This window comes from Eublepharis macularius, chromosome 5 (assembly GCF_028583425.1).
Source record: "Eublepharis macularius isolate TG4126 chromosome 5, MPM_Emac_v1.0, whole genome shotgun sequence".
NCBI classification, from domain to species: Eukaryota; Metazoa; Chordata; class Lepidosauria; order Squamata; family Eublepharidae; genus Eublepharis; species Eublepharis macularius.
The window spans coordinates 75,045,449-75,073,310 of record NC_072794.1 but is presented as its reverse complement, the minus strand read 5'-3'; the positions used below and the strand labels follow the sequence as shown (position 1 = coordinate 75,073,310).

The 27,862-nt window shown below is 43.7% G+C and overlaps 2 protein-coding genes across 3 annotated transcripts in view; both read right to left on the bottom strand.

Moving 5' to 3' along the window:
• Positions 1-972: 972 nt before the first annotated feature.
• INSL5 (insulin like 5) lies at positions 973-2,056 on the bottom strand. The gene is made up of 2 exons (XM_054979732.1): positions 1,879-2,056; positions 973-1,208 (listed from the first exon to the last, which is right to left on the bottom strand). The coding sequence occupies exons 1-2, from the start codon at positions 2,054-2,056 to the stop codon at positions 973-975; spliced, it is 414 nt and encodes a 137-aa protein (XP_054835707.1).
• Positions 2,057-18,837: 16,781 nt separating this feature from the next.
• Positions 18,838-27,862, bottom strand: part of DNAI4 (dynein axonemal intermediate chain 4) — a 69,544-nt gene continuing 60,519 nt past the window's right edge. Inside the window, exons 16-18 of one of the 2 annotated variants that reach the window (XM_054980787.1) lie at positions 23,671-23,824; positions 21,480-21,515; positions 18,838-19,566 (exon numbers count right to left, since the gene is read on the bottom strand). In XM_054980787.1, coding sequence (XP_054836762.1) covers positions 19,546-19,566; positions 21,480-21,515; positions 23,671-23,824 — 211 coding nt within the window. In that variant the 3' untranslated portion in view covers positions 18,838-19,545. Of the gene's footprint in view, positions 19,567-21,479; positions 21,516-23,670; positions 23,825-25,183; positions 25,263-27,862 lie in introns of those variants that run through there. The other variant, XM_054980788.1, reaches the window with a different exon arrangement.

Here is a 27,862-nt window from a genome sequence, read left to right as displayed (position 1 = left end):
ACATTTCAGGTGGCCAGATTTGGTTGGATTGCTTCAAGGATCAGGAAATCATTAGTGTCTAAGTGAATGATTTTATTGTACCACTGAGAATTTTAAAGTTTATACTATTGTATAAACTTGTATCACTATTGCATAAACTTGTATTGTATCATGAATGATTTTACCCAGGTATTGTGAATGGTTTTATTGATGTTCTGTGGTACCTTTTATTGGTGTTTTTGTAAATTGCTGGTCACCGGCCGTGGAAAATAAACTACTACTACTGCACCAGTGTGTGTCTTCCAATGGAGCAAAAAGAGCTGCAAGAGATCATTTCAGGTCAGGAAAATGGAGAAGAGGGGAAGCTTACTGATCTCCCAGTTCTAATCCTAATTGAGTCCCAGTGTATCCATTTAAATAATAATAAATGCTTGAAGTTCCATTTGTATAACTAGTATCATGCTTGGTTTGGCACTAAATAGCAGTCTTCTGGGCAGATGCCTGGCAGCTCTTGCTCCACTGAGCCCACTGAATATCTGTTCCCTTTATGTTATCCTGGGAGCAAATGTACTAGATCACCTTGAAATCATCCATGAAGTAGTAATCCTGGACTGGTTTTGTTTTTTATCAAACTGGTTTTGGTTCTGGTGACTCCCTTGGGAAACACAACTTGTTCAATTCCAGAATTTGTTTTTAAAAAATGTATGCTTATATGCTCTGGCAAGAAACAGTGGAAGCAACATAGTGAACTGGACATTTATTTTAAAAAGAAAAGCCAAAAGAGCAGGTATTGTTACATGTTAGAAACTCAGAAGTGAAATTTTTGCCAGTTTGAACAATATTTCAAATGAAACGGTACAAAGCTGGTATGAACATTGAACTATAACATGTGGTAGAGAAGTTATCAAAGCTACCTGTTTCTAAACACAAATCATTTTATTTCCTAATGTACAGCAGCTATAGATTAGACTCTGTACCAGCATCTGATACATTTTAGCACAGTGAACGTATACTGCTTTCATGACAGCCACTACTGCAGCAAGAGTTTGTGAGTTGTGTGACTTCCTCACTCCTCTTAAGTATAGACCTTTGCTGCTTGCTCCACACATTTCCTTTGGACTGAGACAAGGCCTGGATGAATTCTTCACTTTGGGATTCTGGCTTCTGGATATTATTTTCAGTGGCTGAAGCACTTACATCAAGTGAAATGTGTGGGTGGCTTTTTTCACCTGTTGAATGGAAATGGTAAAGATGAAGAGGACATGCAAACCATAATAAATTTTGAATGTTGCCAACTTAAAACATGGTTTATTTTAATTTTGCTTTAATTATTACTCCATACACTGATAGCCTAGTGTGCAACCCTTGAAAATGTTGCATAGGTTTCAATTGCACTTGTTTTCAAAGTAGTGTGTTTCAGTATTAAAGCATAATTTTTCCCAATAAAGATATTCCAGCTATGGTGAAATAAATATGCCCTTAAAAGTCAAGTATATGTTTTGGGAGAGAAAGCAAGAATAATCAATTCCTCCCCAGATTGTTCTGACTAATCAAGATGGTAATTATATGTCCAAGAACACAGGGATTATCTCCTCACAAGCCATCCTGGTGGACCTGAGGTTTGTTCAATATCAGAATACATTTTCAAAGAGGCTTTTTAAAGATTGCATACCAAGGTTGCAGGAATATGTAAAAATGCTAAGGTCTAATACTGCATTTATTTATTTGGCATACCACAATCTTACAATTCCCAGTACTATGGAATAACTTACAGCAAAACAAAAATAACTAGAATTGTACTATATTATGCATGACACTGCCATTAATTATTTAACTGAACAAGTATTTAGCCTCCAAAAAGAGTAGAATATTTGGACATAGTATAATTCAAACTCTTACCAAAGAAGCCTTCTGCATTGTTAGCAAGATGTCTTCTCCAGCGAGATCCTCCACAAATGAAAACAACAGCTCTTACAAAATCTCTTCCACAAAGCTTAACAAATCTCTCTTCACTTTTTACTTCAGAGATAGCCATGAAGACAGAGAGTAAAAGCAAGCCTAGCAATACTCCCCTCATTTTGCAGAAGTGGTACCTGATGAGTAGGAGCAGGAAAGAAGGAAGAAGGCCACTTAAATTAGAAGCTAAGAACGCCGATCTATTTATACAAAACATTCATCTCTTCTGTTAGTCACATGACAGATTTGGAAATGCTCTAATGGTTGTCAAATATTTTCTCTACATTTTAAGTGCTTTCGGATTTGTGCTTGGATTGTTCTCAGAGACTAATTAAGGTTATAGTTAGCTACTAGCTATGTTGGCCATCAATAACCACACATGAGTAGCCTCACATATTTATAGAACTTTAGACCTTAAGTCAATACTGCAAATGTGCATCTGATACCAGAAAAAAAGATTTATTGCAAGTTTCAGTTATTACAATTATCTGTGGAGTCCATATCGCTTTTTTGATAGAAGACGCCCATCCAATATATTTGAAGAAACCCCTGCCTGCTGTGATTTTACGTGCTTTCAGCCAAAGTGAGACTTGTTTTGACCACATTTGTGCCTTTTCAAGGGCTGTTATAATTATTTTCATGAAATTTATAATTGCATGCTTTAACAATTTGAAGGCAATTCTGCTGCTGTCCATTCTTAATGATTGAATAAAAAGTAACAGATACCTGGTTGGTTGGTTGGTTGGTTTTGCAGAAGTTTGCTCTAAGAGATGGCCTCTGCCAAAAGTTTTTTGAGAGAAGCATTTTCAGTGCAGGAGTGACATCATATAGCTAATTCTGAACTGGACCATAGAGTATGGACCAATACTTCCACAAAATGGCACCAGAGGCATAAGGGAGATTTCTCTAAAAGTCTGAGGGAAGTCCCAGGTTTGCAGAAAAATCTGACATCTAAAAAAATAAAAGGAAACTAAAACTCCAAAAATAACAGAAACAATACCTGTAGCTGTGGGGAAAGAATGCCCAGTGGCCATTTTGGAGGTTGCCAGGCAATCACAATATTTCTGAGCCTTCCGAGGCTTGATTTTAGTAACTCAGAAGCCAAAACAGCCCTGGAAGTGTCCTGCCCTCCTTCCCCTATCGTATCACCTAAAGGAGGAGGACTTGTTAGGGACAGGCTCAGCAGTTACCTTGGGGGACTCAATACCCACACAACTGGGTCTGGCAGCAGTGGCTACTGTGCTAGTGGGCCCAGTCCATCTCTGCCTGGAGACGGCTGCCATCACCACATCACGGGGCCTGATCCAGCCCCACTGCATAAGTGGACTGAGCCCTGCTCTGACAAGTAGTTGCCATGTGGAAGCCCCATTGCCCCTGTGCTGTACTGGCAGCCACAGCAGGGAAACCACACAAGCCTATCCATGTGGAAAAAATCCTAGGAGAGACTGGCATAGGTTGTGGTGTATTTTTATATACATTACAATGGAATGCTCTGTTCTGCCCTCTGAAATTTGCTTTGTTTAGTCTCATTGAATAGAGTTTCTGCTGGTTAGTTCTGTTTGTTATTTAGAACTGTAGACTACATGAGTTCCTTTGCCCTGTAACTAGTTGTTCCCAATCACTGTATCTTCTTGCTAATAAATGGATGGGTTTTTTAACATAGCTGTCTCCTCTGTGTGAATCTAAGGGCAGTAACCTGAGTGAGTACCCTATTTCATGTACGTTGTGCTGCTTTTCCCTTGCTTCTTAAGGGTTTGTCAGTATGAGGATGCTATGATAGGCAGACCATCTGTGGCCCACTTCCTATCTATTCCCAGCACAGTGATGTGAAGGACTGCTGCATTACCTCAGAGGCAGATAAGTTAGTGAAATAGTTTTGGACTAATTTCATTTCTAATGTATTGAGCAATACAGGTCCTTTTCACACTTACAGTTTAAACCACCATTTATGAGCATTCGCCTCAACCACAGTGGTTTCGGCATGGTACTCCCATGTTCTGCACTGTCCAATGCAGTTTTGATTTCACATCTTGTTTTTCATTTTAGACTGGCTTTGAAGCCTCAGTGCAGTTTCAGACTTTCCGGCCTTTACAATTCACATCACATTTTTTCTTTTAACTTTGAGCATGTGTAGTAACATTGCAAAGTTGGAACCCATCCCCCACCCCCACTTTTGCTGATTTGGCTGTCCCCTGCCCACTGAGGCAATTGGTGGCAAAGTTCTAGGGGGAAATGTACCACTCTATTTTTTTTTAAGCCAAGACAGGAAAGGGTTAAAATGCTGCTGCTTCTTTCCCTCCCTGCTGCTTTGATTTGCAAAGGGCTGTGCAGAACACACCAGGGAGGGAGGGGAAAGCAGCCATTTAACCCTTAACTGGCTTTCCAGGAGAAATGAGGAGTAATGTTACAACACTTTCCTAGCTTTGAAAAAAATAAATAAAAGAGTGTGCTCATACCACTGAGGGAGGAAGAGGAAAGCATCCATTTAACCCTTTCCTTTTAAAGCCAAGAAAGAATAAGCAGTAACGTTTCAACATAGCATCATTACAAATTATCCCTGGCTTGAGAGAGAGAGAGAGAGAGAGAGAGAGAGAGAGAGAGAGAGTGCATATGCCCTAGAGGAGGGAAGGGGAAAACAGCCATTTAACCCTTTCCTGGCTTTTAAAGGGAATAAGCAGCAAGGTTAGGAATGGTTCCTGACTTTGGAAAAAAAATAAGAGTGTGTGTGCATACCCAGGAGGAAGGAAACCAACGGAGAAGCAGCCTCATGACCCTTACCTTGCTTTATTGAAAAAAATGATGGAAAAGGAGTTCAGAGAGCTGAGGAGGGTGGGCGTGGTTAATTCTGCACGGACCAATCAGTTTCCTGGGAAAAGGTGGGGGGAAGAGAAGCAAAAGGGGAGTATAGAGTTCACACTGACATTAATTGTGCCAGCAGCAGCTCAGCAGTGGCTTTAAAATAACATCATGTTATGTTCTCATGGAGAAAAAATCAGGGATACAAGGGCAAACATTGGTACTGCGTCCTATGACTACCTTGCAAGTGTGAAACTCCTGCAAACATGGGAAGCAGAACAGATACTGAAACGCTTTAAAGTCTGAGTGTGAAAAGGGCCAGAGATTAGAAGTTCTCCAATGTACAAATTGAAGCAAATAATAGAAATTACTAAAAAAGATCACTACTGATTCTGAACTTTAGCCATATTTTCTAGCACTAACACATTAAATATTAACTAATATTTGCTTTTGTGCATAAGCAATATATCTAATTCTAAACATGCCCCCCTCTAGGGATACTTAAATCCACAGTCTAGGGGCATGGACAGACAAAGATCTTACTACAGACCTGAGAAAAGCTCCAGGTTTGCAGAAAAATCTGAAACATTTTTTAAGTGTTTTTTTTAAAAAAATACTCTCCAAGATGATAGAAGCAGCACCTGTAGCTTTAAGAAACAAGTGCCTTCAGTGGCCATTGCTAGACAATCACCACAACAGTATTACCAGGGATCAAGGTTGATTTTTGTCGATAAAAGGCAGGGGGGATGGGGCAGTACCCTTCCTAGGGTACTTTAGCCATTGGGGGAGGACTAGGGTTCAGCCCCCCAGGGAAAAATGGCTGCTGGACCAACAGAAAGATGTCACCTCTGGGGGAAATTGAATATTGTGTCACGCCTCTCTAAAAATTGCCAGAGTTTTCAGCAATTTCTAGAAAGGCATGACATTATGTCTGAGTTTTCCTGGCAGTGATGTCATGCTGTTGCAACTAGCAACCCCCCCCCCCCCCCCGTCCCTGGCCCCTGGTCTCCCACAGCAGCCACCCCACAAAAAACAGTGCTGTGTAGTGATTCAAATTATGATCTGGGAAACCTATGTTAAAATGCCCACTTTGATGTGGAAACTCGTGGTAATTTCAGGCTAGTCCCACACATGCTGTCATCCTAACCTACCTCAAAGGGCTGCTGTGAAGAAAAAATAGAAGAGAGGAGAATGATGTAAGCTGCTTTGGGTCTCCATTGGGGAGAATGGTAGGGTATAAATGAAGCAAACATATAGCTGAAGATGGGGGGTGATAAAAGATTGAGTGGGAAGGAGACAAGGAAGCAAGGGAAAAGGGAGAGGATATTGGGGCTGCCAAGAGGAGGGAAAGAGGAAATAGTATGCGGAGGAGGATACATGGAAAAGTGAAGTACCCCTTACAAGTACTTGTAGGTTCCCAACTGTGTAACTAGGCCCAGTCCTGACCAGCATCATGCAACTGAACCAGACTTTGTCCAGGGAGAGGGTGCTGGGGGGAGGGGGGGAAGGAGGGAAAGCAGAATATGGCAGGCAGATAAAGGTACATTGGAAGAAGAGAAAGAAGCAGGCAAAGGGGAGAGGCTACTGGGATTTGCGGAAAAGTAAAAAAGGTAATAGTGGGGAAGAAGAAAATGAGATGCTCCCTGCAAGTCCTTTCATGTCCTCCACTTGTACTATATATTATAGTCTTCAAATACATGAGAAAGACCAGTTCTGTTCTCTGGCAAAGTAAATAACTATTTGTACTCATCAAATAAATGGATAGGTCATTTTCCTGCATTTTTGGATAATGATTTATTTGTTTCCTCTAATGGATACCATCTTTAGAAACATACAGGAAATAGTTCTGTCATGTTTGTAATTTCTTCATAAAAATGTCTTTTATTGCCCTTCTTCATGGTCTATAATGGCCTATAATTTTGGAGTCTGTTCTTAATGATCTATAATTTTGAAGTGTTTAAATGTTCAGTGTTTGCTGCTAAGGTGATGAAGCCAATTTATCATTTTTGTACTATTAAAATGATCATGTCCTTGTATATCAACTGTCCATCATTATATAGGGCTTAGATTTATGACAGGTTTGGGGAGGGTGGGTAGAAGAGTCTTAGAGCCAGTAAGGAAAGCTGGCTTGGTCCCTAAGTTTTCTTCAAAGGCATTTTAATGATTTGGACTCATCAACAGCTTGGGATTTAAGGTGGATTGTTGGCACATGTCACAACAAGTCGATCTGCTAACAAGTGAATCTGTCCATTCCAGTCAGCAGTTAGGGACCATTTCACAGAAATGGTTAAAATCACCATTTCTGAGTAGTCACCACGATTGCAATGGCTTCTGCTTTGCACCCAGGCGTTTTACACTGCCCGCTACCAATTCCATTTGGTGTCCTGTTGTTCATTTTATACTCGATATCAGGCACCAGTTCAGCTGTGGGCTTTGTGAGCTTTGGAATTCACATCACTTTTTTTTTAAGTGTGTGCCTGTGTTGTAATGTTGTGACATCACCTCTTTGTTAGACTAAGAAACTCATCCCGCTCCTTATGCACATGAATTCTGCATCTCTGTGCGGCCATTTTCATGCCCCAACTTTACACTTTTGAAAGTAGCACCTCTGCCCAGCATGGGAATCTATGGAGGCGGTGGGCACAGAGAGAGACGGGAGAAAGTGTGTTGAAATTAATTGGGAGCAAGGCAGCTGGAGAACGTGGGGAGAGGCAGGTGTGCATTCAGCTCTCTATTCAAAGTGCCGTCCTGCCTGAGCCTTTTTACTTGCAAGAAGGATGGGTTACCACCAGGATTGGACCAACTAAAGTGCAATTAACATCAACCCATGCTTTCTCCCTTGATTGCCAACTTGATTTTCTGAAAGAACTTCAACTTTCTCTCCTCTCCCCCCCCCTTTTATTACTATTCTCTGCAATCAGAGAAGAGTAATAAAAGCAGGTGAGTTCCACGCAGCTTGAAGGTGACAGGAGGGGGATGGGGCAGGGGGCACCACTCTGTTTAACCATGAGCCTATTGGATGCTTGCAAGAAAATGACCTTGCTTTGTGGTGGGGAAAGCTCCCTTCCTGAGCAAGCCATTGTTCTGTAGGTTCTGTACTCTCATTCAGTCCCACATAACAAGGACTGTTAAATGCCCACGCTTATGTTTAACAGTGCTAAATGTATTTGTGCATAAATTCACAATGTTGAAATGTTACTGCCCTTCAGAAATTAAAAAAAATAAGGGAAAAGTGACGGGGAGCTGAGGAGGATGGGGTGCAGAGCAGCAAAAAGTTCAAATGTGATGAGGTAGCTTGAAAGGGAGAGGAAGCCATGGAAGCGGGATTCTGGGGAGCCAGAAGAGAGGAGAGGCTAAGCGGAGACATGACCGGAGACATGACCAGAGGGAGAGCCCCGTGCCCCTTGCTCATTCCTAGGCTCCAATCCTCCTTCACTCCAGGGCCCCAGATAACAGCTCATAATCCCCAAACTCACCAGGATTTGGCAAGGGCAAGAGGCAGCCAAGTGAAGATTACAGTCAGCTCAGCCCCCTCTACCACGCACCAAGTGCCTCGTGCACTGCACATCCAAAGCCCTCCCCCCTGGGCTGCCTACTTATCCAAGCCACAGTTCCTCAGGGGGCTTTGCTTGGGGGGCTTTGCTCAGGTGGGGGGCTTGGGGGACTTTGCTCAGACAGAGATGCCAGAGCACTGAGCGCCTCATGTGCTGCACAGCTGAAGCCCACCCACCCCCTGCTGCCTGCTAATCAAGCCCCAGTTCCATGAAGGCTTCACTCAGATGGAGGCGCCTGGGCGCAGAGGGCAAGCGCACATACATGAGCCCCAGGACCCACTCTGCACTCTGCTTTCCCTGCTCAGGCCAGGCCAGGTGGGCACCGGGCTCTTCACTGCCAGCAAGCCGGGAGGGGGGGGCAGAAGATGCTTCACCATACTGGCACTGACGAACTTTAGAAATACAATGGTGAAAGAAGTGTTAGGGGAGTTGATGAGGGTGCGTGTGATTAAATCTACTTCGACCAATCAACTTACAGTAAGATAGGGGGTGTGGTTAAGAGAGGCAAAACCATTCACACAGACTTACACTGGGCAAAGCGTGAGTCAGCAGCTGATTCAAAAAAAGTTGCCATATGTCCACAGCCAGTTATAGTGGAGAAAACTGGACACAGCCCAGTGCTGCGTCACATGACCACCTTGGAAGTGTAAAAGGCAGACAAACATGGGACACAAAACAGGTAGTGAATGCGCTGTAAATACGAGTGTGAAAGGGGCCTAGGTCTGGCATCTACCTAAGAGAACAGCAGGCAATTGTGTGCCTGCCACCCCTCTAAAGAGGTGGCTCATATAGAGAGGCTGATCAGATTTCCATCCGAAGAGAGAGGTACAATAGGTACAATTGTTCTAGATGTGAGCCCAGTGAGAGGTCTGGTGGCTGCTTCCCATGTGATCCCTACCAGCCTCTCTAGATGCCTTTATATTTAATTGGGAGGTGAGGGAGTGAGACCTTCTCTACTGGCATTGTGTTGCTTCCAGCCTGGTTGTGCCTAGTCCCATTTGGGCCATTGGACCTGTGGAGCCAATAGCAAGCTGCTGAAAGGAGGCAGAGCATTTGAATGCAAGACTACGGATAGAACTGTTTCTAAAGTTTGGTTGCAGATTACGGGCTGCAAGCTGGATAACAGTCATACTTTTCTCAGTAACTTCTGAAGGTACCTTTGCATCTACAAAGGTATTTCCTAACCCGGAACATGTGAAAGTTTAACTTCTATATCTTGGATAGCCTTTGGTGACTCTTCTTTTTTCAGTTCACTGGAGTGGCTTGAGAACTACAGTGTTTTAACTTTCACAATTACCCCTGTGTAATTCTAAAACTAGACCACAAGACCCAGCTATTTTACTACTAGCAGAGAATCCCTTCTATTCATATAATCTGTTTTATGTTCAGTCATGCCTCTTTGAATCAAGGCTGGAGTTATTCTGGAATCTGCTGGATATTAAATGCCTCTAAAGCTGAGCCACAGCTCAGTTGTTAAACAAGAAAAGCCCCTGTTAAAGGGTTAAAAGGGAGGAGCTTAGCACTGCCATTTTGAGAGTTCTGTCCCTCCACAGACTGGCTGTGGGCAGAGCTTTCCATCGCAGGCTCTGTCTGCAGCTGTTGTACCCTTTCCCTCTTAAATTGGAGCAAAGGAAGTTTCTCTTTGCTCTCGCAGAAAAGGGAAAATCCCTGCAAGCTCCATATGTTATGCTCAGAAAGAGCACATTGCCATCTGAAAACTCCCCAGACAAGAAGGAGCACGCTCTGCCCTACCCAGGGCTTTTTTTCAGTGGGAACGTGGTGGAACGGAGTTCTGGCACCTCTTAAAAATGGTCACATGGCTGGTGGTTCCGCCCCCTGATCTCCAGAAAGAGGGGAGTTTAGATTGCCCTCCGCGGAGGGGAATCTACACTCCCTTCTGTCTGGAGATCAGGGGGCAGGGCCACCGGCCATGTGACCATTTTCATCGAGGGCAATTTAAACTTTAAAAAACTCCCACCTTGTTCCAGCTGACCCAAAGTAACTTCATTGTGCGGTCTTGAGTTCCACCACTGAGTTCCACCACCTCTTTTCCCAGAAAAAAACCCCTGGTCCTACCTATGGAAAAATCCCCATATGGAAGCAGCCTTGGTAACTTGCGGGGGGAGGGGGGCAGTAGCTTGGGGTATTTTTGTTACTCAAAAGTAGCTCTCTCATTAATGAAAAGGTTCACAACCTTTGTTCTACTGCAGATAGATCTCAACATTCCCATATGCCAGCTGCATATAGTATCTGATAAACTATTTTCCTGAGAGATTCTGATAGCCTTGACTGCCTCCTTTCTGTCATGAGAAATCCAGGCCCTTTCCACATGGTCATATGACACTGATTCAGATTCCATTCTGCTGTTCCTGATCTCCAGAATTTCACACATGGAAAGGTGGCATGAGAGGCAGAATCAATTTTTTTCCAGCTTTTGCCTGACTTTTCTCCCTGTGCCTAGACCCAAATTTGTTTAAAAGCCAGTGTTAAGCCAGTGTTAGTTAAAGCATTCTCCAGTAAGACTTCTCCCTGTCCCCTTTCCTTTCTATGGGCACTGACTGGTTGGCCACTAACTAGAAACCACTCCTACCATCCCATCTTCTCTGCAACTCTCCCCTTTTATTTTTTGTAAAGAAGAAATGGCAGTAATGTCGGGATGTCATTGCATAGTAAAGATGGCTGTCTTCAAATGGGGAATCAAGTAACAGCCCATGCTGAACTAGTGCTTGCAAAAATATTTTTCATGAACAATTCATTTGCCTTCCAAACAGCCAGTCACACACGCCCTTTTTTTTTTAAAAAAAAGAGAAGGGTTATAATGTTGCTACATTCAACCTGTTAAATAAAATGTACATTCATGTTGTGATGGTGTTCCACATTCATTCACTGTTTAGACTTTGTTTCTTAGGACCACATTTCTATTTTTTTCTTTATTGCAAAGATTCAGGCACAATGAAGCACTAAATGCTGGGGCAGGGGAGGAGGATTGTGTTGTCACATGAAACCATTCTCCCCAACCTCCAACATGACCACAACATGTGAGAAGCCCAATGAGAAGGAAGCTTGTCTGGGTGGCAAATTTTGTACATTTTGAACTGACAGTGAAGCACCATTTTCCACTGTACCTTCGAACTAGTGTCATCCTTGCAAGATGGCTGCTCAAAAGGCTGCTGGTGGCCAAGGTGTTTCATGGTGCAAGCAGGAGACGCTGGATCTCCTGGGACTATGGTGGGGAGGAAAGGTGCAGGAGGCTCTGGCTGTCTCCCACAGGAACATTGATATCAACATTGATATCTTCAAGCAAATAGTGGAGAAGATGGTGGCAAGGAGATATACCAGGACAGCCTTGGAGTGCAGAACAAAAACAAAAAGCACTGCAGCAAGAACATAAAAGGGTGGTCATAGACAATGGCTGCTCTGGGAACTCTCCTGTATCCTTTCCCTTTTACTACCAGCTGCACTGTATTCTGAGGAGATGCAAGCATCAAACTGCATTGGGCAGCCAGGAGCCTTTCCTTCCAATCTGTGGATGTGGGGCACGGACAGCCAGACAATGTTATAGAGGGGTCTGAAGAACTCTTCAGCCATGATGCTGTCACCATCAACCTGCAGAACATCAGCTCCTCTGTCCCTCAGATCTAGGTGATTAGTGTGCTATTTGCTGGTTTCTACATCCACTACCTTCAAATACTGAGCGCAAGTTATGTGGCAGCAGGTATGGGGAAGGGGGCAGATAATGTAAAGGTGTCCATTGCAAAAAAGGGATGCTCTGCAGTCACCCCCTCCTTTTTTTGTTTCTGTAGTCACAGTATTCCTCCCCACTCCATTTTCCAGGATCCTCCCCAGATCGTCAGCTGGTCACAAGAGTGTTCCTGTGTGTGATGATGGTTCACATTGCCTAGGAGAGAATGCAGAGAAATTGTAAGTTGGCATGCCTTGTTTAAACAGCCTTCAAACTGCAAAGCACCTATGATTCTAGGCTCTTCTTTTGATTGCATGATCTGCCCTTGATCAGCTCTCACTTGCTTACCCACTTTTTTGATGGGCAACTATATTGTTGATTCCTATCAAACACCATCTTTGCCTGATACAGTATTTCCACGTTAATTGCACCACAGAATGGTTCTCCCCTTTTCAGGGCACTTACCCACAGCCATGTGGACAGCATGGTCTCCAGAAATACAGCTTCATTTGAAATGGGTCATCAACATACCTATTCTTAGGAGAAAGAAAACCATCTTTTTCCAAATACACCTATTGATACTTGCCTGTTGAGATGGAGCAGTAGGTTCCTTAGTAGGTTTCTTCCCCTTACAATAATGTGTTCCTGTTTTTCCACTTTCCCTTCTGATGCAGAATGTTCTCAACCAGATCCTACACACGAAATGGAGGTTGACTAGGAAGTAACTGCAAAAACAGTGAGCAGGCAGGTAAGGCACAAGCTCTAAAAACCTGAGATAAGGTTAACATGGAAAGAAATCCATCCCATAGTTTACATGGCCACACCACCCTCTCCACCCACACAATGATGTTCCAGATAATCTTTGGGTGTTGGTTCTCTGAAGTGTCCTACCCACCACCTCATAAACAGGATAGGGCAGAGGTGCCACTTTGGGCTGTAGTGCACTTGTGCCTTCCTTTCATTCTGATGGCCCAACTTACAGATAGGATAGAGGGAGGTCTCTCTGGGCTTCAGTTTGGCAGTGGACAGAGGTTGCTCGAGGCTCCATCCAACCTGCAAGCAGGAGAAGAAAAAAGGACAGTTGCAACTGGCTCCCATTTGCAAAAGATCCCTCAACCTGTACTATTTGTTAGTATGGGCATGGAGGGAGGAAAAACACCAGCAAGGGGAGCAGTTTGTGGTGGAGTCCTATGGAGCCTGCTGTGGAGAGTTAGGAAGTACCTATCTTTGAGGTTGGATGCAGAAAGGATGACTCTTGGCTTCCACCTATCTCTATGATCTGTATCATACAGACTACAAATTGAAATGTTTATTCCCCACCCGCCTCTGCCCAACTATCAGTGTTCCAGCTAAATAATGGATGTTGGATCTCTGAAGTTTTCTCTCTTCATTGATTCACTGCTAACAGGTTATATATGGATGTGCACAGAAAGCATTGGCCCCACAGTTAGGAGAGGTGCATTACATATATCATGTACAATGTCAAACACCCACGCATCCTTTTTTTTCTAACCAACTCTTAACTCCCTCCCAAAATGAACAACTCCAGAATGTCACCTGCAATGAGTTTATCTAATGATGGTCACAGGAAGCAACACCTTGCTGCGCATATGCTGACATGGTGCTTTACTGAGGAGCAGAAAGCAAACCAGCTACACAAAGAAAAGTTGTCAGAGGAGCAAAGGTGGCACACACAGCTGCTGGAGGAGGAAAGATGATGTCACAACGAGCTGCTTCAGGAGGCCAGAGAGGACTGCAAGTTCTTCCAGGACGCCATGCAGCAAAACATAGATGTTTTGCTCTCTGTTGCCAAAGCATTTACCATCCTGGCAGAACGGATGGCAGAGCAGCAGCAGCAAGAACCACAGGGCCAACCTCAAACTGCTGTAACCCGTCCATCAGTCCAGGAACATTTCCCTACCAAGGAACTGCCACCGAAATGTCCCTGTGCTGGTTGAAAGAAATTGATATGACCTCCCACAGTGTTTATATATTTTCATTTAAGGCTCTTCTTCTCTATTCTTTTTTTGGGACTACTGAGAATGTATTCTAGAGGTTGCTGAAGAGGGAATCCCCAGTTTCTTCTTTTAATAAAGATGCAAAAGTTTACCAAACAACAAACTTATTTTTCTGTAAAACAGCAAAATTTAGATTTCAAACTGTACAAGTTGGATGATAGAATAATTATATACAAGAGCAGAACTATATACAACATTTACATCCCCCCCACCTGCAGATGTAGAAGGTCTAACCCCTGAAGAAGCTGCCAGTACTCTGTCCAAGTCCCTTTGCAAAACTTTATTCTCCTTCTTTCAATTTTTTGCAGAGGGACTCTAAATGAACTCATGAAGACATTGGTTTTGTGCACTATAGAGAGAAAATGCTTTTTTAAAAGGTGGAGTTATTACATTCATTGCCCTGTGTGTTTATCAGCAGGAAATACTCATAGGTACTAAGGCAACTTCCAAAGGTGGTCTGCACAATAGTCAAAAGGGCTTCCAGGTTGCTGGTGAAGGTTGGAGGTACGCCCAAATCCGACCCATAAGAAGTGCTGCTCCTTTCCACTTGTGCTGTAAATGTCCCCGGGACAGAACCAGCAAAAGGTGTGACATAGCTATTTAAGTGTATGTGTAATCCCACCTTGGATGCAGTTTTCAAAACCGTTTTCTAAAAGGGCTCAGGTGGCTGGTCAGCACTGATGTCCTTCGCAGACACCTCCAGTTACTACAGTCCCTTTGAAGTGTGGGTTAATGTGTATGTTCTTTGGCTGCTGAGATGTCACTGGAGGAAGAGGAGTCATCAGTATTCTTGGTGTTTTGAGTTGCGATGGCATAAGAATCGCTTGAGGGGGAGGTGGTGGTGTAGGACGCTGAGGGGGAATAGGCAGCAGGCCCTGCAACTCTGGTTGCTGCTGCTGGAACAGATTCCTAATGGGTTGCTGATGAGGAAATATCCTTTGTGAATGAGACATAACAGTTGCATAGATTGACAGCAGAGCAGGCTGGTGATCCTTCAGTCTCCCCCTTTCCTTTTCTCTTCTTTGCTCCCCCATTCCATGACACACTAAAGGCCCTCTTCATCCTCTTCTTGAGCCATAGCATCCCTGTTTAAGCTGCTGTTCCCCCCTCTTCAAATTCAAGTAATGCTGCTTTGGCTTCTGCAGAAAGTTCCAAGGTTTCTGGGATGTTTCTTCATTCTCTTGTGACTTCTGACAGCCTAATGATTGTTCCTTCCTTCCACTCAGTTTTGAAGCGTAATCGACCAGACTCATCATCATCTTCATCATCATCATCATCTTCTTCTTCACCAACCTCCAGTTGGTTCTTCTTTGAGGTCTATGCAGGGGTCCTCCTCATGGGCTATCCACACCACCTTCTTCTCCTCCTCCTCCTCCTGGCGCAGACCATCTCTGTCTGGCATGGCGCTGCTGTGCAGAAGCAAGGGGTGGTTGTATGAAAATCAATTGCATCATCCTGAGCACAGAAGAAGTGCTGCTGCATATGCAAACAATTCTGTGTACGTTATTCCCTCATTTAAGTGTAACATTTCTACAGCAATAGTCTGCAACACCACATAACATTTCTCCTAAAGTTAACAAAGACAAACCTATGGGAGAGCCAACATTACAAAGTGTCACAAATCTAGTGGCAGGGGGTGGGGCATAGCCTGTCACATTGTTTGTCAATCTGCAATTTCTATGCTAACAACCTAAGAAGGCTCCAAGAAGTGATTTCACTTGATCCATTGATACTGATGTGCAGCTTAATGTAATATCTTCCTTAATAGCAAACCTTGCGCAATTACTAACTGGTTTGCAAAAGGTGAAAAAGATTCCTACAAACTAAAGTCAGCGATTTTAAAGAGTTGCTGTGCTGGAACAAGATGAAGTAGATCTTTGGCTATCCTCCCCAATGTGGATTCTGAAAGTTATGCTGCCTTTTGCTAGAACAGTGGTAGCTATTCTACCATTGATGTGGGGATTTGAGGGACTGCCTTGCTGTGGCTTGTCTCTTTTATCCATGGTTGGGGACAAAAGGTGGCACTTGGGGAGAGGTGGCACACCAACCATTAGTGTGTGGCATCCCGCAAGGGGTGATACTCTCCCCCTTGCTGTTCAATCTTTATATTTGCCCCCTCGCCCAGTTGGTACAAAGTTTCAGACTAGGTTGTCACCAATATGCAGAGGACACCCAGTTGTACCTGTTGATGGATGGTTGGCCTGACTCTGCCCCGGATGTCCTGGTGAGAGCTTTAGAGGCCATGTCTGGATGGGTGAAGCAGAGCCAGCTGAAGCTGCATCTGGAAATATGGAGGTCCTGTACCTGAGTCATGGGCTGTTGGATTTGGGAATCTGGCTCCCAACCTTTGATGGGGCACCTCTTGTGCCCATTCCTTCAGTCAGGAGTCTCGAAGTGATGCTGGACTCTTCCAGGTAAATGGAGGGCCAGGTCTCAGCAGTTGCCCAGTCTGCATTCTTTCATCTTCACCAGGCCAGGCAGCTTGCACCCTATCTGTCTACCCATGACCTAGCCACAGTGATCCATGCAACTGTCACCTCCAGATTAGAAGCTCTACACAGGGTTTCCCCAGGGTCTGACCCAGAAATTACAGCAGGTCCAGAATGCTGCTGCATGTGTCCTGATGAATATACCATACAGGGCACATATTACTAAGATCTTGCTGCAGCTGCACTGGCTCTCTGTGGAGTTCCAGGTCAGGTTCAAGGTTTTGGTCTTAACCTTTAAACTCCTAAATGGACTGGGACCAACACACATGAAGGACTGCCTCTCCTCGTATATACCTCAGAGAGTGCTCTGATCAACAGGAAAACATCTACTGGTGGTCCCCAGCCCCAGGGAGGCTCGGCTGGCCTCGACCAGGGCCAGGATCTTTTCAGTCCTGGCCCCAACCTGGTGGCACTTTCTGTTGGAGGATACTCGGGCCCACCGAGACCTTATATTTTTTTGGTAAGCTTATAAGACAAAGATGTTTCACAAGGCATATGGCTGGGGTCAGCCTAAGGTTTCTTAGAAATGCCTCCCTACTAGTCTTCCATCAAGGGGGGGGGCTACATAATCATCTGCCCCCTCATAAGCGAAGTCACAGTGGCAACACCAGTTTGTACCCCTCCCCCCTTGTTTACATTTTGGTTGGGAAAGAGTGAAGGCGGCTACCTCCTTGAGATTTTGATTGTATATATATTGATGACTCTGGTTTTAATGTATTTAAATATCTATTTTTGTATTACTATATTGTATTATTATATTTTTGTATCATTACATTGCTGTAACCCGCCCTGAGCCCACCTGTGGGAGGGAGGGCTATAAATCAAAATAATAACAACAATAAACTGGGATGCCATTACACCATTATGGGTTCAAAGTAGCAGCACTGTAGGAAAAAATTAAATACAAGAACCATTACCTTCTACATATGTAGTTATGTGTTATACATTGTGGATTTGATGACAAATGGGGAAATCATTGGGGGCGCAGTTTCCTTTTCTTACGCCTTAAGAACCCTCATCACATGTTTCTTGTGCTGCAATGCCCCATCTTGTGCCCCTCAGAAGTTTAACTATGGAATATGAGTGAAAGATTACCTTTCTGTTCCTCTAACCTTTGCAGACTTTATAGTTTGTGGAGTTTCGTGCAGTAGTGAAATATCCCTGTTACAATCCATAGGTATTCTGGCCCTTGGAATTAATGTAATCAGCAAAACTTATCAAAGCATAGTAACATTACTTTCATGACGGGGATTCAGCATGGGCAACCTACAGCTCCCCAAAGCCACATCATGGAGTGTGTGTGTGGGCAGGGGGGGGGCTTCTGTGGGGCAATCCACTGCCATGCCTCCAGAAAGTCCATGAAGCCGCATTTCACCTGCTTGAATTTTGTCCAACACTGTCAGCCAAGCGGGTCTTTAGAGAGCTCCTTGGTGACAGACCTATAGATTGCCTGGTTCTTCTGATAAGTGGTGGTGGAGAGTGCCATCAAGTCATAGCTGACTTACAGCGACCCCTGCTGGGATTTTCATGAAAAGAGACTAAAAGAGTTGGTTTGCCATTGCCTGCTTCTTCAACCATGGTCTTCCTTGGAGGTCTCCCATCCAATTACTAACCAAGGCCAACCCTGCTTAGCTTCTGAGATCTGACTAAATTGGGCTCTTCTGAAAGGTACTTGCCATCAATTCCCTTGCATGCCATGACTGCAGAATGATTTTCAGAGGAAGAGACACCTCTTCATCCTGCCGAAAGGTGCCCCTGCTTCTTGTTGGCAGCATCAATGAGGCTACTGTCCAGATATTGCAATGCAGCAGCATCCCTGCTTATATAACAATGTGCCCTGTCAATCAATTATCAGTTATTGATTGGCGGTCCCCTGTCATCATGATCCTTTGGAAGACAGTCTGCTTGGCCATAATGTGTATCCACACACACACACACACACACACTCAGTTCCATTTGCCAATTTAAAAATCAACTATGTTGCTACATTGTTGGGAAGTAGGCTTCCTTGTTCCTTGCTTTCCTGCCCATTTTATATACTGATCTGGGGAGGACTGTAAGAGGTATCTGGTGCTATTCTAGGCACTGTCAGTGCACTGCTAAAAGCATGTGGCAATGTACTGCTTGGGAGTAGGCTTAAAGTCCAAAGCTATTACAAGCCATGAAATGTAGGGTTTGGGGTTTTTTGCTTTGTTTTGTCAAAGCAAGAGTATGTGAAAAAGAAAGACCAGTGCAAGCACCATCATATCCTCCCTCCACCCACTGTTTGGCAATAATAACCAGGAAACAGAGATTTAATAACAACAAATTGTTTTTATTGTAAACCATAAACAGGCAAGTAAAACTGGAAATCTTACCCCCCCCTTTCTTCCCACACCGACATCCGGTAAGTTTATTTCTAAATACCTAGCAAGAACATCCCACGCTTCTTTGCCAGCATCCAAGTGCTTCTTATCACCTGTTTCATATTAGAATTAATTGGCATGAACAGTGACTATGACTGGAAGCAGTCTTGAAGCATGGCATGATCCTTGATCTTGCATACATTGTGCAAGATAGCACAGGCTGTAATCACACTGGTAATGTTCTTCTCAAATACAGTCAGCCTGGAGGAGAGGCAGTACCAATGAGCTTTCAACCAACTGGAGGCTCATTCCAGCACATTCCATGCCCTGCTCAGTGCATAATTGAAGTGCCTCTCCTGATGGTTCCTGGGTCTACTGTAAGGCTTCATAGGCCATCTCCTTATTGGGTAGGCAGCACTGTGTTCCACCACAATCAGTGGTGGAACACTCACTCTGTCCAGAGTCGAAGTGGGATTGCTGGGCACAAACACACCAGTGTCCATTGCCATGCAGAGTGCGGACTTTGCAAACACAAAGGCATTGTGGTTTCTGCCACTCTTGCCCACTTCTGCATCTATAAAGCAGCTAGCACGGCCAACTGTTCCCTGAAGAAGAATGGAGCTATACTTTTTCCTACTGCTGTACTGGTCACGTCTTCCCTTAGGTCACCAAATCTGAATGTGTGTCTTGTCCACTACACCTATATATACAGTGTGGAAAGTTGAGTCACAGGAAGTTATCCATAATCTGGAAGGAGATGAAAAAGGGAAGATGCATATTACTTTAGACACAGGCAAACAAACACCAACCATATTGTATTGCCTTTTATAATAAGCATGGTAATCCCAGAACTGGAAGCAAAAGGTATAGCAGTACTGTAATGTTACTGTTAGTTTTTTAAAAAATTAAAAATTCATGCAGTACAGTACTGCAGAGGAATTAGAAGCCTTCCACAAGTGATAGGGAGCCAGAAGTAGAAAAAACAGGAAAGGATAAATGTATGGAAATAAAAAGATAAGGATCACATAACACAAAGGCAGGGTTTTGCATAGATAGTTGTTGTAATCACCATTGAACTGCACTGAGAAAAGATGATAAGAAAGCAATGGAGTGTGCTATCTTGCCTACTTCTGTCCATCTCAAAGCAGACTTCCAGACTTAGCTCCTCCACTGTTGATATCCAACTCCAAATTGATTCTTACATTCATGGTAGATATTGGTGTTAGCGAGGTACCACAGTGCAGTTGCCACCCATTTTTCCACTGGGAAGGGTTCCCGTATGGTGGTTGACTGCCACAGTAACCTTCTTCTTATGGATGCCATCAATTCCTTGAATGTTTGGGAAATAGTCTGGAAGTTCTCCAGCCACTGTTGGTCATTCCACATCATTAGAACAAAGGTGTCCCACCAGTCGCTGCTTCTCAGATAGACCCAGCAGCAGTGGGGAACAGGCATTCTTGCAAGAGAAGCCATCTTTGTCATGCTGTGTGAAAACGCCTGTTGCAACTCAAAGAAACAGGTTTGATGCCTGAAAGTTGCATGGAAGCTCTCAATGCATGCTTTCTGGAAGACACTTTCCTCAAGTAAGTATAACAGGCATCCATCGAATGCCTCAAAGACAGCAGAATTACCTGGATCAAGGCCAGCATGGCAGCTTTCAGAATCCTCATGATTCCCACAAAGCTTCAAGCAGACAATTCAAAACACACCAGAGCAATTGCTAACAACTACAACGGCTGCAAGAAAAGTTTGTGAGTGGAACAATTGTGCAAAAGCACTTTTTAGGTTTCCCTCCAAATTCCTCAACCAACCACCTCTCCACACTTCAAAAACTAGATTGGCAGGTGCAGGAGTGTCTAATCAGTGACTAAAGGAATGAGGAGAGGGAGGAGAATGTTGGTCACACTGGGTTACAACATTGTAACTTACAATGCATGCACAAAAATTATAAGAAAAAAGGTGATGTAGACTGCAATCCCTCGAAAACCCAGCTCCACACCAATTCATTTCAACATGTCTAGAATGAAAAACCAGGTGCCAAATCAGTTTGGCGTCATACAATGAAGAATGCAGGAAGCCCAACCCGAATCAGCCCTGATCAGCACAAATACTGAGCAGCACTGGTTTAAGTTCGGTGTGCAGAAAAGGCCTCAGAAAGACCTGTGCAGAAAACAAGCTAGGCTCAGGCTTGCTCCAGCCACCTTTTATTCCACAGTCCGTTTGTTAAAGAGAATACCATAGACATGGAAATTTGGACTTCTCCTGTCTTAAACCTGTCCAGTCACTTATGATGTCGTAACCTTCTCCCAAACATCATTATTTTAGCTTTGTTAAAACTGATGGTAAACTGTTCTAATTTACAGAAACTGCTGACTTTCTTTTAACAGGTATCTCAATCCTATCTTACTTATGCCTGTTATACTGAGAATAGATCATCAACATCCCATTAAATGGATAACTCATAGAGATGGAGGGGAACTGGGTGAATCAGAAAGAAAAGCCATGGAGTTTCAAAAAAGATTTCCAAATCATTTCTTTTCACACATACATTTAATTGTATAATAATCATGTATTTCAGTGGTGCATAAGTCAATGTTAGCTACTGAGTATTATTTCCTTTGTTCACTTAATATTATTGTAAATGAAAACTACTGACTGACCAGATTAGAGCCAATGACATCATGCAAAGCGTCCACCTGAAAAAGATAAAAACATGCTTACATAGGAGTTAAAAATACAATTATTCACAGGCAACTTTGTTAAAAATGCAGAAAGGCTCTGCATATTACAAAAGGCCTAATAAGTCCTGGAGAAAGGAGGTGTTATGGATCTAATATTATAAATAAGAACATCCAATATTACCAGGGCTTTTTTTCTGGGAAAAGAGGTGGTGGAACTCAGTGGGTTGCCCTCAGAGAAAATGGTCACATGGCTGGTGGCCCCGCCCCCTGATCTCCAGACAGAGGGGAGTTTAGATTGCCCTCTGTGCCAGCAGTGTGGAGGGAAATCTAAACTCCCCTCTGTCTGGAGATCAGGGGGCGGGGCCACCAGCCATGCGACCATTTTCAAGAGGTTCCAGAACTCCATTCCACCGCGTTCCAGCTGAAAAAAAGCCCTGAATATTACACCATATCATGTTCTTCCTGTATCTCTGTTTTGTCTAGTATCTCTCTTTCTAGTATTGCCTTTAAATTATCAACAATAAGCTGTTAATGAATGGAAAATTTGAAATCAGCTATAAACAGCCCAGTCCTAAATCTGACAGCCCTTGCTTATGAACTCTTAGGATGGGACTCACTACAGCAATGCCATCACAATGCCATACATTCAAACATTATTACACTGGCATTATGGTGATGTGACACCAGCATTACAGCCTAACACAGTAGTAGTGATGTTTATGACTGGCATGTAAGGGAATTGCAAGACAACAGCTGATCAGCCCATTTTTTCAGGTGATCCTTTAAAAAAGGTTTTGCATTTCCCATACCTGTAGACTGAATTTTTAAAATGCTACACATAGTAGAATATACATCTAATTAAGCAAGGGACTGATCTTTATCTCTCACGCTGACAATTTTCACAGGTGACAACTTCCTGGGAAAAAACTGTGTTCTTGGTATAACTTAAATGTGACTACACACCCTGAATGGAAAAGCACTTTAACCTCATAGCTATCTTTCTAAAGAACTGCTTGCATCTTTAGAAAAAAAATGGTATCAACTTGCAGCAAAATGTGTTTCAATATGTACAATAATCAAGACACATAACTCTCCCTGTTATGCAACAGACCAACAAAGTCTTTGCCACTGTAGCTAGCTAACATCCCATGCTGTTCAGATCAAAAGTGTATTTTGCTAATCAAACATTACAGAAAGCTATTTCTATCATCAAGCAATGTTACATCTAAGCCAGATGTGAATATCCTTTTTTTTAAAAAATCACCATTGCTGTGCTGAGGAATATCACTCACAGTTTGTATATGGGGAAAACAACGCAGCATAAAGTTTAAGCAGTGGCTGTTCATGAATGGCTAATCCTTGTGTAGGAAACTCTTCTAACATAATTTCATCTCATCAAGCAGAAAGAAGGCAATGAACGAGTGGGAGGAATCTAGACCAGGGGTTCCCAATGTGTTTTTAAAAAGCAAGTTGGGCCAGGTAAGACTTTTTGCTCAGCAGGGTTTCTGATTGGCCACAGGAGACCTGATTGGCCATGCAGATTTTTTAAAAAAGTTATTTTGGGAACAAGTGCCACCACACCACACTGCATGACTGAAGGTAAGCTGTGTATATGAAAAAAACCTGGTTTAAACCAATATATTTATTTTTTAAAGCATCCTGTTAAACAGTGCTTCTGCCTGAAATGTTGAATATTTACTATTAAAGCTAAGCATAACCTGACTCCCTGACATTCTGTGGTTGGCTCCACTTCCCGCAGCAGCTGTTTTGTGGTTGCACCCACCACTCTGTGCACATGAAAGAAGGGGGGGAACACGTGCAAGTCATTTCACGTGTCAAACACGTGATATTTGTCACTTGTAGCATCGCTCTTAGAAGTCCAAAGCTGCACACAAGCTCCAAAAGGTTGGGGACCCCTGGTCTAGACTGATCCTGTTCCTGGATGGTTCCACCATGTTGCCATAACATCCATAGCCACACAACACCAATTCCAGTGTGAAGCAGAGGTTCAATATGATGACCACAAAATATAAATATTAATTTCACTACTAAGTACATAGGCCCAGAGCCCAAATAGACCATTGGGTGCTGACTAGGAATAAGGAGACTAATTTGCTGGCATCAGAACCTACAGGGCTAAATTAATTTATCTTTATGTAGTGAAACATACCTTCTTGCTATCTGAGGCAATCAAATTTCTTAGCGCATACACAGTGACTAATCCTTCACTGTCCCCAATCAGAACACAATCCGCATTCTTAGCGAAAAGTACAGTTGTAAATTTCAAATTTCCAATGGCAGGATTCACAATCAGGGGATCTAGTCTGCATGCAAAATGATAAAATATGGAACATACAACTGAAATTGGAGAATTATTTGGAGCATCCTGCTGTGGGATAAGGTTTACTGTGCTATTCATTCTTACGGTTGCTCAATTTTACCAATAAACAAAAACTTGAATATACATTAGAGATGGGCACGAACAGAAAAAACAAACAAACATGATGACAAACAGGGACTCATAAACACTTATGAGCATGACCTGTTCAAGAACATGTCCGTGGTTGGATGTTCATGGGAGCCAGCAGGCTCTCCTCCAGCCATCATCCAAGTTTGGTCAAGATCCCTACTGCACCACTCCCAGAAACCTGACCTGAGCAGGCACCAGGAATGGTACCAATAATAAATAATAGCTTGGCCCCAGAGCCTGGCAACAGTCCTGGAACCTGAAGGGGTAGATCCCTATCCCACCACACACAAAGAAAATTCAAGCTCCAATGCACTCTATCAAAATGCCAACAGCAGCTGTCTCTCTCCCTCTTCACTGTCTGCAAAGCCAGAGCTGGGAGCCCCCCTCCCACCTGGTCTTTTCTCCCTTATAACAAATTTGGAGCTCCACACTTGAAAGGAAGACTGGCCTATCAAGCTAAATTGAGCTTAGATGGAGGTTTCCAGGGCAACAGCAGGAGTTCAGATAGAGTTCAGACAATCCCTGCCTAAGTTGCCAAGGGATTTGATTGCAGGTGCCAGACTGTTTGGCTTGACGAACAGCAACGAACGAGGCTTGCAATGACCACCTGTTCATTTAGAATGGGGCCTCACGAACAGCTTGTTCGCGAACAGCAGATTGGGCTGTTTGTGGCTTTTTTTGTTTGTATTGCTGTTCGTGCCCATCTCTAATCTACATGCGAGGGGAAAGTAATATGTGAAGCATGTTTATAATCAAGGTCCAGCATAATAAATTTTTATTTATTTTATTTATTTTCTATTTTTAGTTCGCCCTCCCCACATTTCCAGCAGGCTCAGGGCGGATTACAAAATACATAAAGGTTAAAATATATAAAACAGTTATTATAGTTAACAATTCTAAAAACATCCAATTTACACAGTTAAAATACAATTATAGTTGTTGAAAGTGAAACACCAATGATACATTATCACTATTATACACTCTAGTTAGCTATGGTCTTGTGATCAGGAAAGGCATTTTAGTTGTCTATAGAAGGGAGAAAACAGATCTGACTCTGGGAGATCAATGTATGAATCTATCCCATGTTTTTAAATAGCAGTATTGTGTACATGGGACTGCTGTTTGGTTCAGGGCTGTACTCATGGATCTTCCAGAGCAACATTTATTTTGGCTAAGCAAACATTTATCTTCTTTGACTCTCATGCCAGGAGAGGCTTCTTGAGATGGAAGTGATGAGCTAGGCAGAGCCACCCCTTGGTACAGTCAGGTGAAGAAATCAAGACAGCCCATGTCTGTAATTGAAAGGAGATGCAGCTTACTTCTCCATAAGCGTGAGCTAGACATTATGGAAAGCACACTGAAAACAGCACTCAGGCATTGGATTGTCTTTGTTCCCCAAGTACAAACTACTATTTTAAAATGAATGATGTATTATAGTTGCCTTCAGAGTTTACTCACTTCCCAATTTAATTTAATTTAATTTAATTTATTACATTTATATTCCGCCCTCCCCGCTTTTGTGGGCTCAGGGCGAATAACAAAAATACAAATGTTAATACCATTAAAAACATTAAAAAACACTATATCTAATCATTAAAATTACAGCTATGTATATAAATGTCATATATTTACATACAAATAGATAAAAGCAACACATAATTGAGATTTGATGCTCCATACAGCGGTTTTTCCAGAGCAACTATGTACAGTATCAAGTGTGGACAATAATAATAATATCTGCATCCGCATAGGAAGGCATATGGTTTGATCCTCCCCTCCACAGAGCACCGCCCGGTGTCAGCCATATGCCTGGTGGAATAGCTCTGTCTTACAGGCCCGGCAAAATGCTAAAAAATCTTGCCGGGCCCTGGTCTCACAAGACAGAGCATTCCACCAGGCCGGGGTCAGGACCAAAAAAGCCCTGGCCCTGGTCAACGCCAGGCAGGCTTCCCTAGGGCCAGGGACCCTTAAAAGATACTTCCCACTTGACCGAAGAGTCCTCCAGGGCTCATATGGTGAGAGACGGTCCCGTAGATACGTCGGTCCCAGTCCGCATAGGGCTTTGTAGGTTAACACCAAAATCTTGAATCTGATTCGGTACTCCACTGGCAACCAATGCAGCTGGCGTAGCACTGGCATTATATGCTCCCACACCAGTGCTCCAGCAATGACCCGTGCCGCTGCATTCTGTACCAGCTGTAACCACCGGATCAGGCCCATGGGAAGCCCAGCGTAGAGCGTGTTACAGTAGTACAGCCTAGAGGTGACCATTGCTTGGACCACTGTAGCCAAGTTGCAGGGAGATAAATAGGGGGCAAGTTGTCTGGCCTGCCAAAGATAATAAAAGGAGGACCTGGCAACTGCAGTGATCTGGTCCGTCTTCAAGGAGGAATCCAGAATCACCCCCAGGCTCCTCACTCTTGGGGCCAGGGTAAGCACTGCCCCATCAAGTGTAGGAAGACAGGGTCCCGCAGCCACACACCCCACCCCATGACTCAGGTACAGGATCTCCGTCTTTGTGGGATTCAATTTCAGCCGACTTTGCCGCAACCAACCAGCCACAGCTTCAAAAGCATGCTCCAGGACACCAGGGGCAATCCAGGCCGCCCGTCCATCAACAGATAAAGCTGGGTGTCATCCGCATATTGGTGACACCCAAGCCCGAAACTCTACACCAGCCGGGCAAGGAGGTGCATATAGATATTAAATAATAATGGAGAGAGTATCGCTCCCTGTGGCACACCACACACTAGTGGCCTACGAGGTGATATTCTCTCTCCAAATGCCACCCTCTGTCCCCGATCATGGAGAAAGGAGACCAGCCACTGCAGTGCTGTCCCCTGAATCCCCACATCGGCAAGGCGGTGGGTCAAGAGCTCGTAATCGACCGTATCAAACGCTGCTGACTGATCCAGTAAAATCAGCACTTTCCATGGTCATAGATCCAGAGGAGTTAGCCGTGTTAGTCTGTAGTAGCAAAATCAAAAAGACGAAGAGAACTGTGATTCTCAAAAGCTTATGCTACAATAAAGGTGCTACTGGACTATTTTTCAGTAAAATCAGCAGGGCTGATCTGCCCTGATCCAGATGTCTGTGGAGATCATCTGTGAGGGCGACCAGCAGTGTCTCGACCCCATGTCCTGGGCGGAAACTGGACTGGAAGGGATCTAGGGCCGAGGTCTCATTCAGGAAATTCTGCAGTTGCTTCTCTGCCGCCCGCTCAATCACCTTACCCAAAAATGGGAGGTTAGAAACCGGTCGGTAATTGAGTAGGTCGGCAGGATCTAATGATGAGCTGGCAATACAGGGGCTGTGAAACTTGTAGAACAGTGTTATCACAGCATTGGTTTTGTTTCACAGAATTACTATATATTACAGGAAAGAGAGAGAAGTGGAGGCAATGTGGGGCTACCACTTCAGGCAGCAGCCATGCCTGCTATAATAACCACTTCTAAAATACTCTCGGCACTCTGTGATAAATCCCATTCTGTCCTGCAACCTCAGAGAAAACGTATGGACTTGAATCAGTTTGCAACTGAAAATGAGTGCTGTCAATGGGAGTGGTGCTATCCCTGAATAAGTAAGCCACAGACCCCTTTCCATAGTAACCTTTTTTTTGTCCCCTCGTCTGCTTCCATCCCTGGAATTATCAGAGAATGCTGACATTGTAAGACATATTTTCGGTTCCCCTTTTGATCACCGGCTGGCAGCAGTCTAGTTTATAAGTAAGGAATCAATTTACTCCTGTGGGAGAGCTTTATCAGCAACCAAGCAAAATTACCATGGAGGTGGAAAGTGCCCTCAAGTCATAGCTGACTTATGATGACACCCCGCCCCCCCGCCCCCCGCTGGAGTTTTCAAGGCAAGAGACGAACAGAGGTGGCTTGCTATT

Bases quoted from the DNA above. Each gene is read 5' to 3' on its own strand.
- INSL5 (XM_054979732.1), bottom strand. From the start codon at position 2,056: ATGAGGGGAGTATTGCTAGGCTTGCTTTTACTCTCTGTCTTCATGGCT. The intron at 1,209-1,878 runs GTAAGAGTTTGA...TCCATTCAACAG, and splicing joins CAATGCAGAAGGCTTCTTTG to GTGAAAAAAGCCACCCACAC.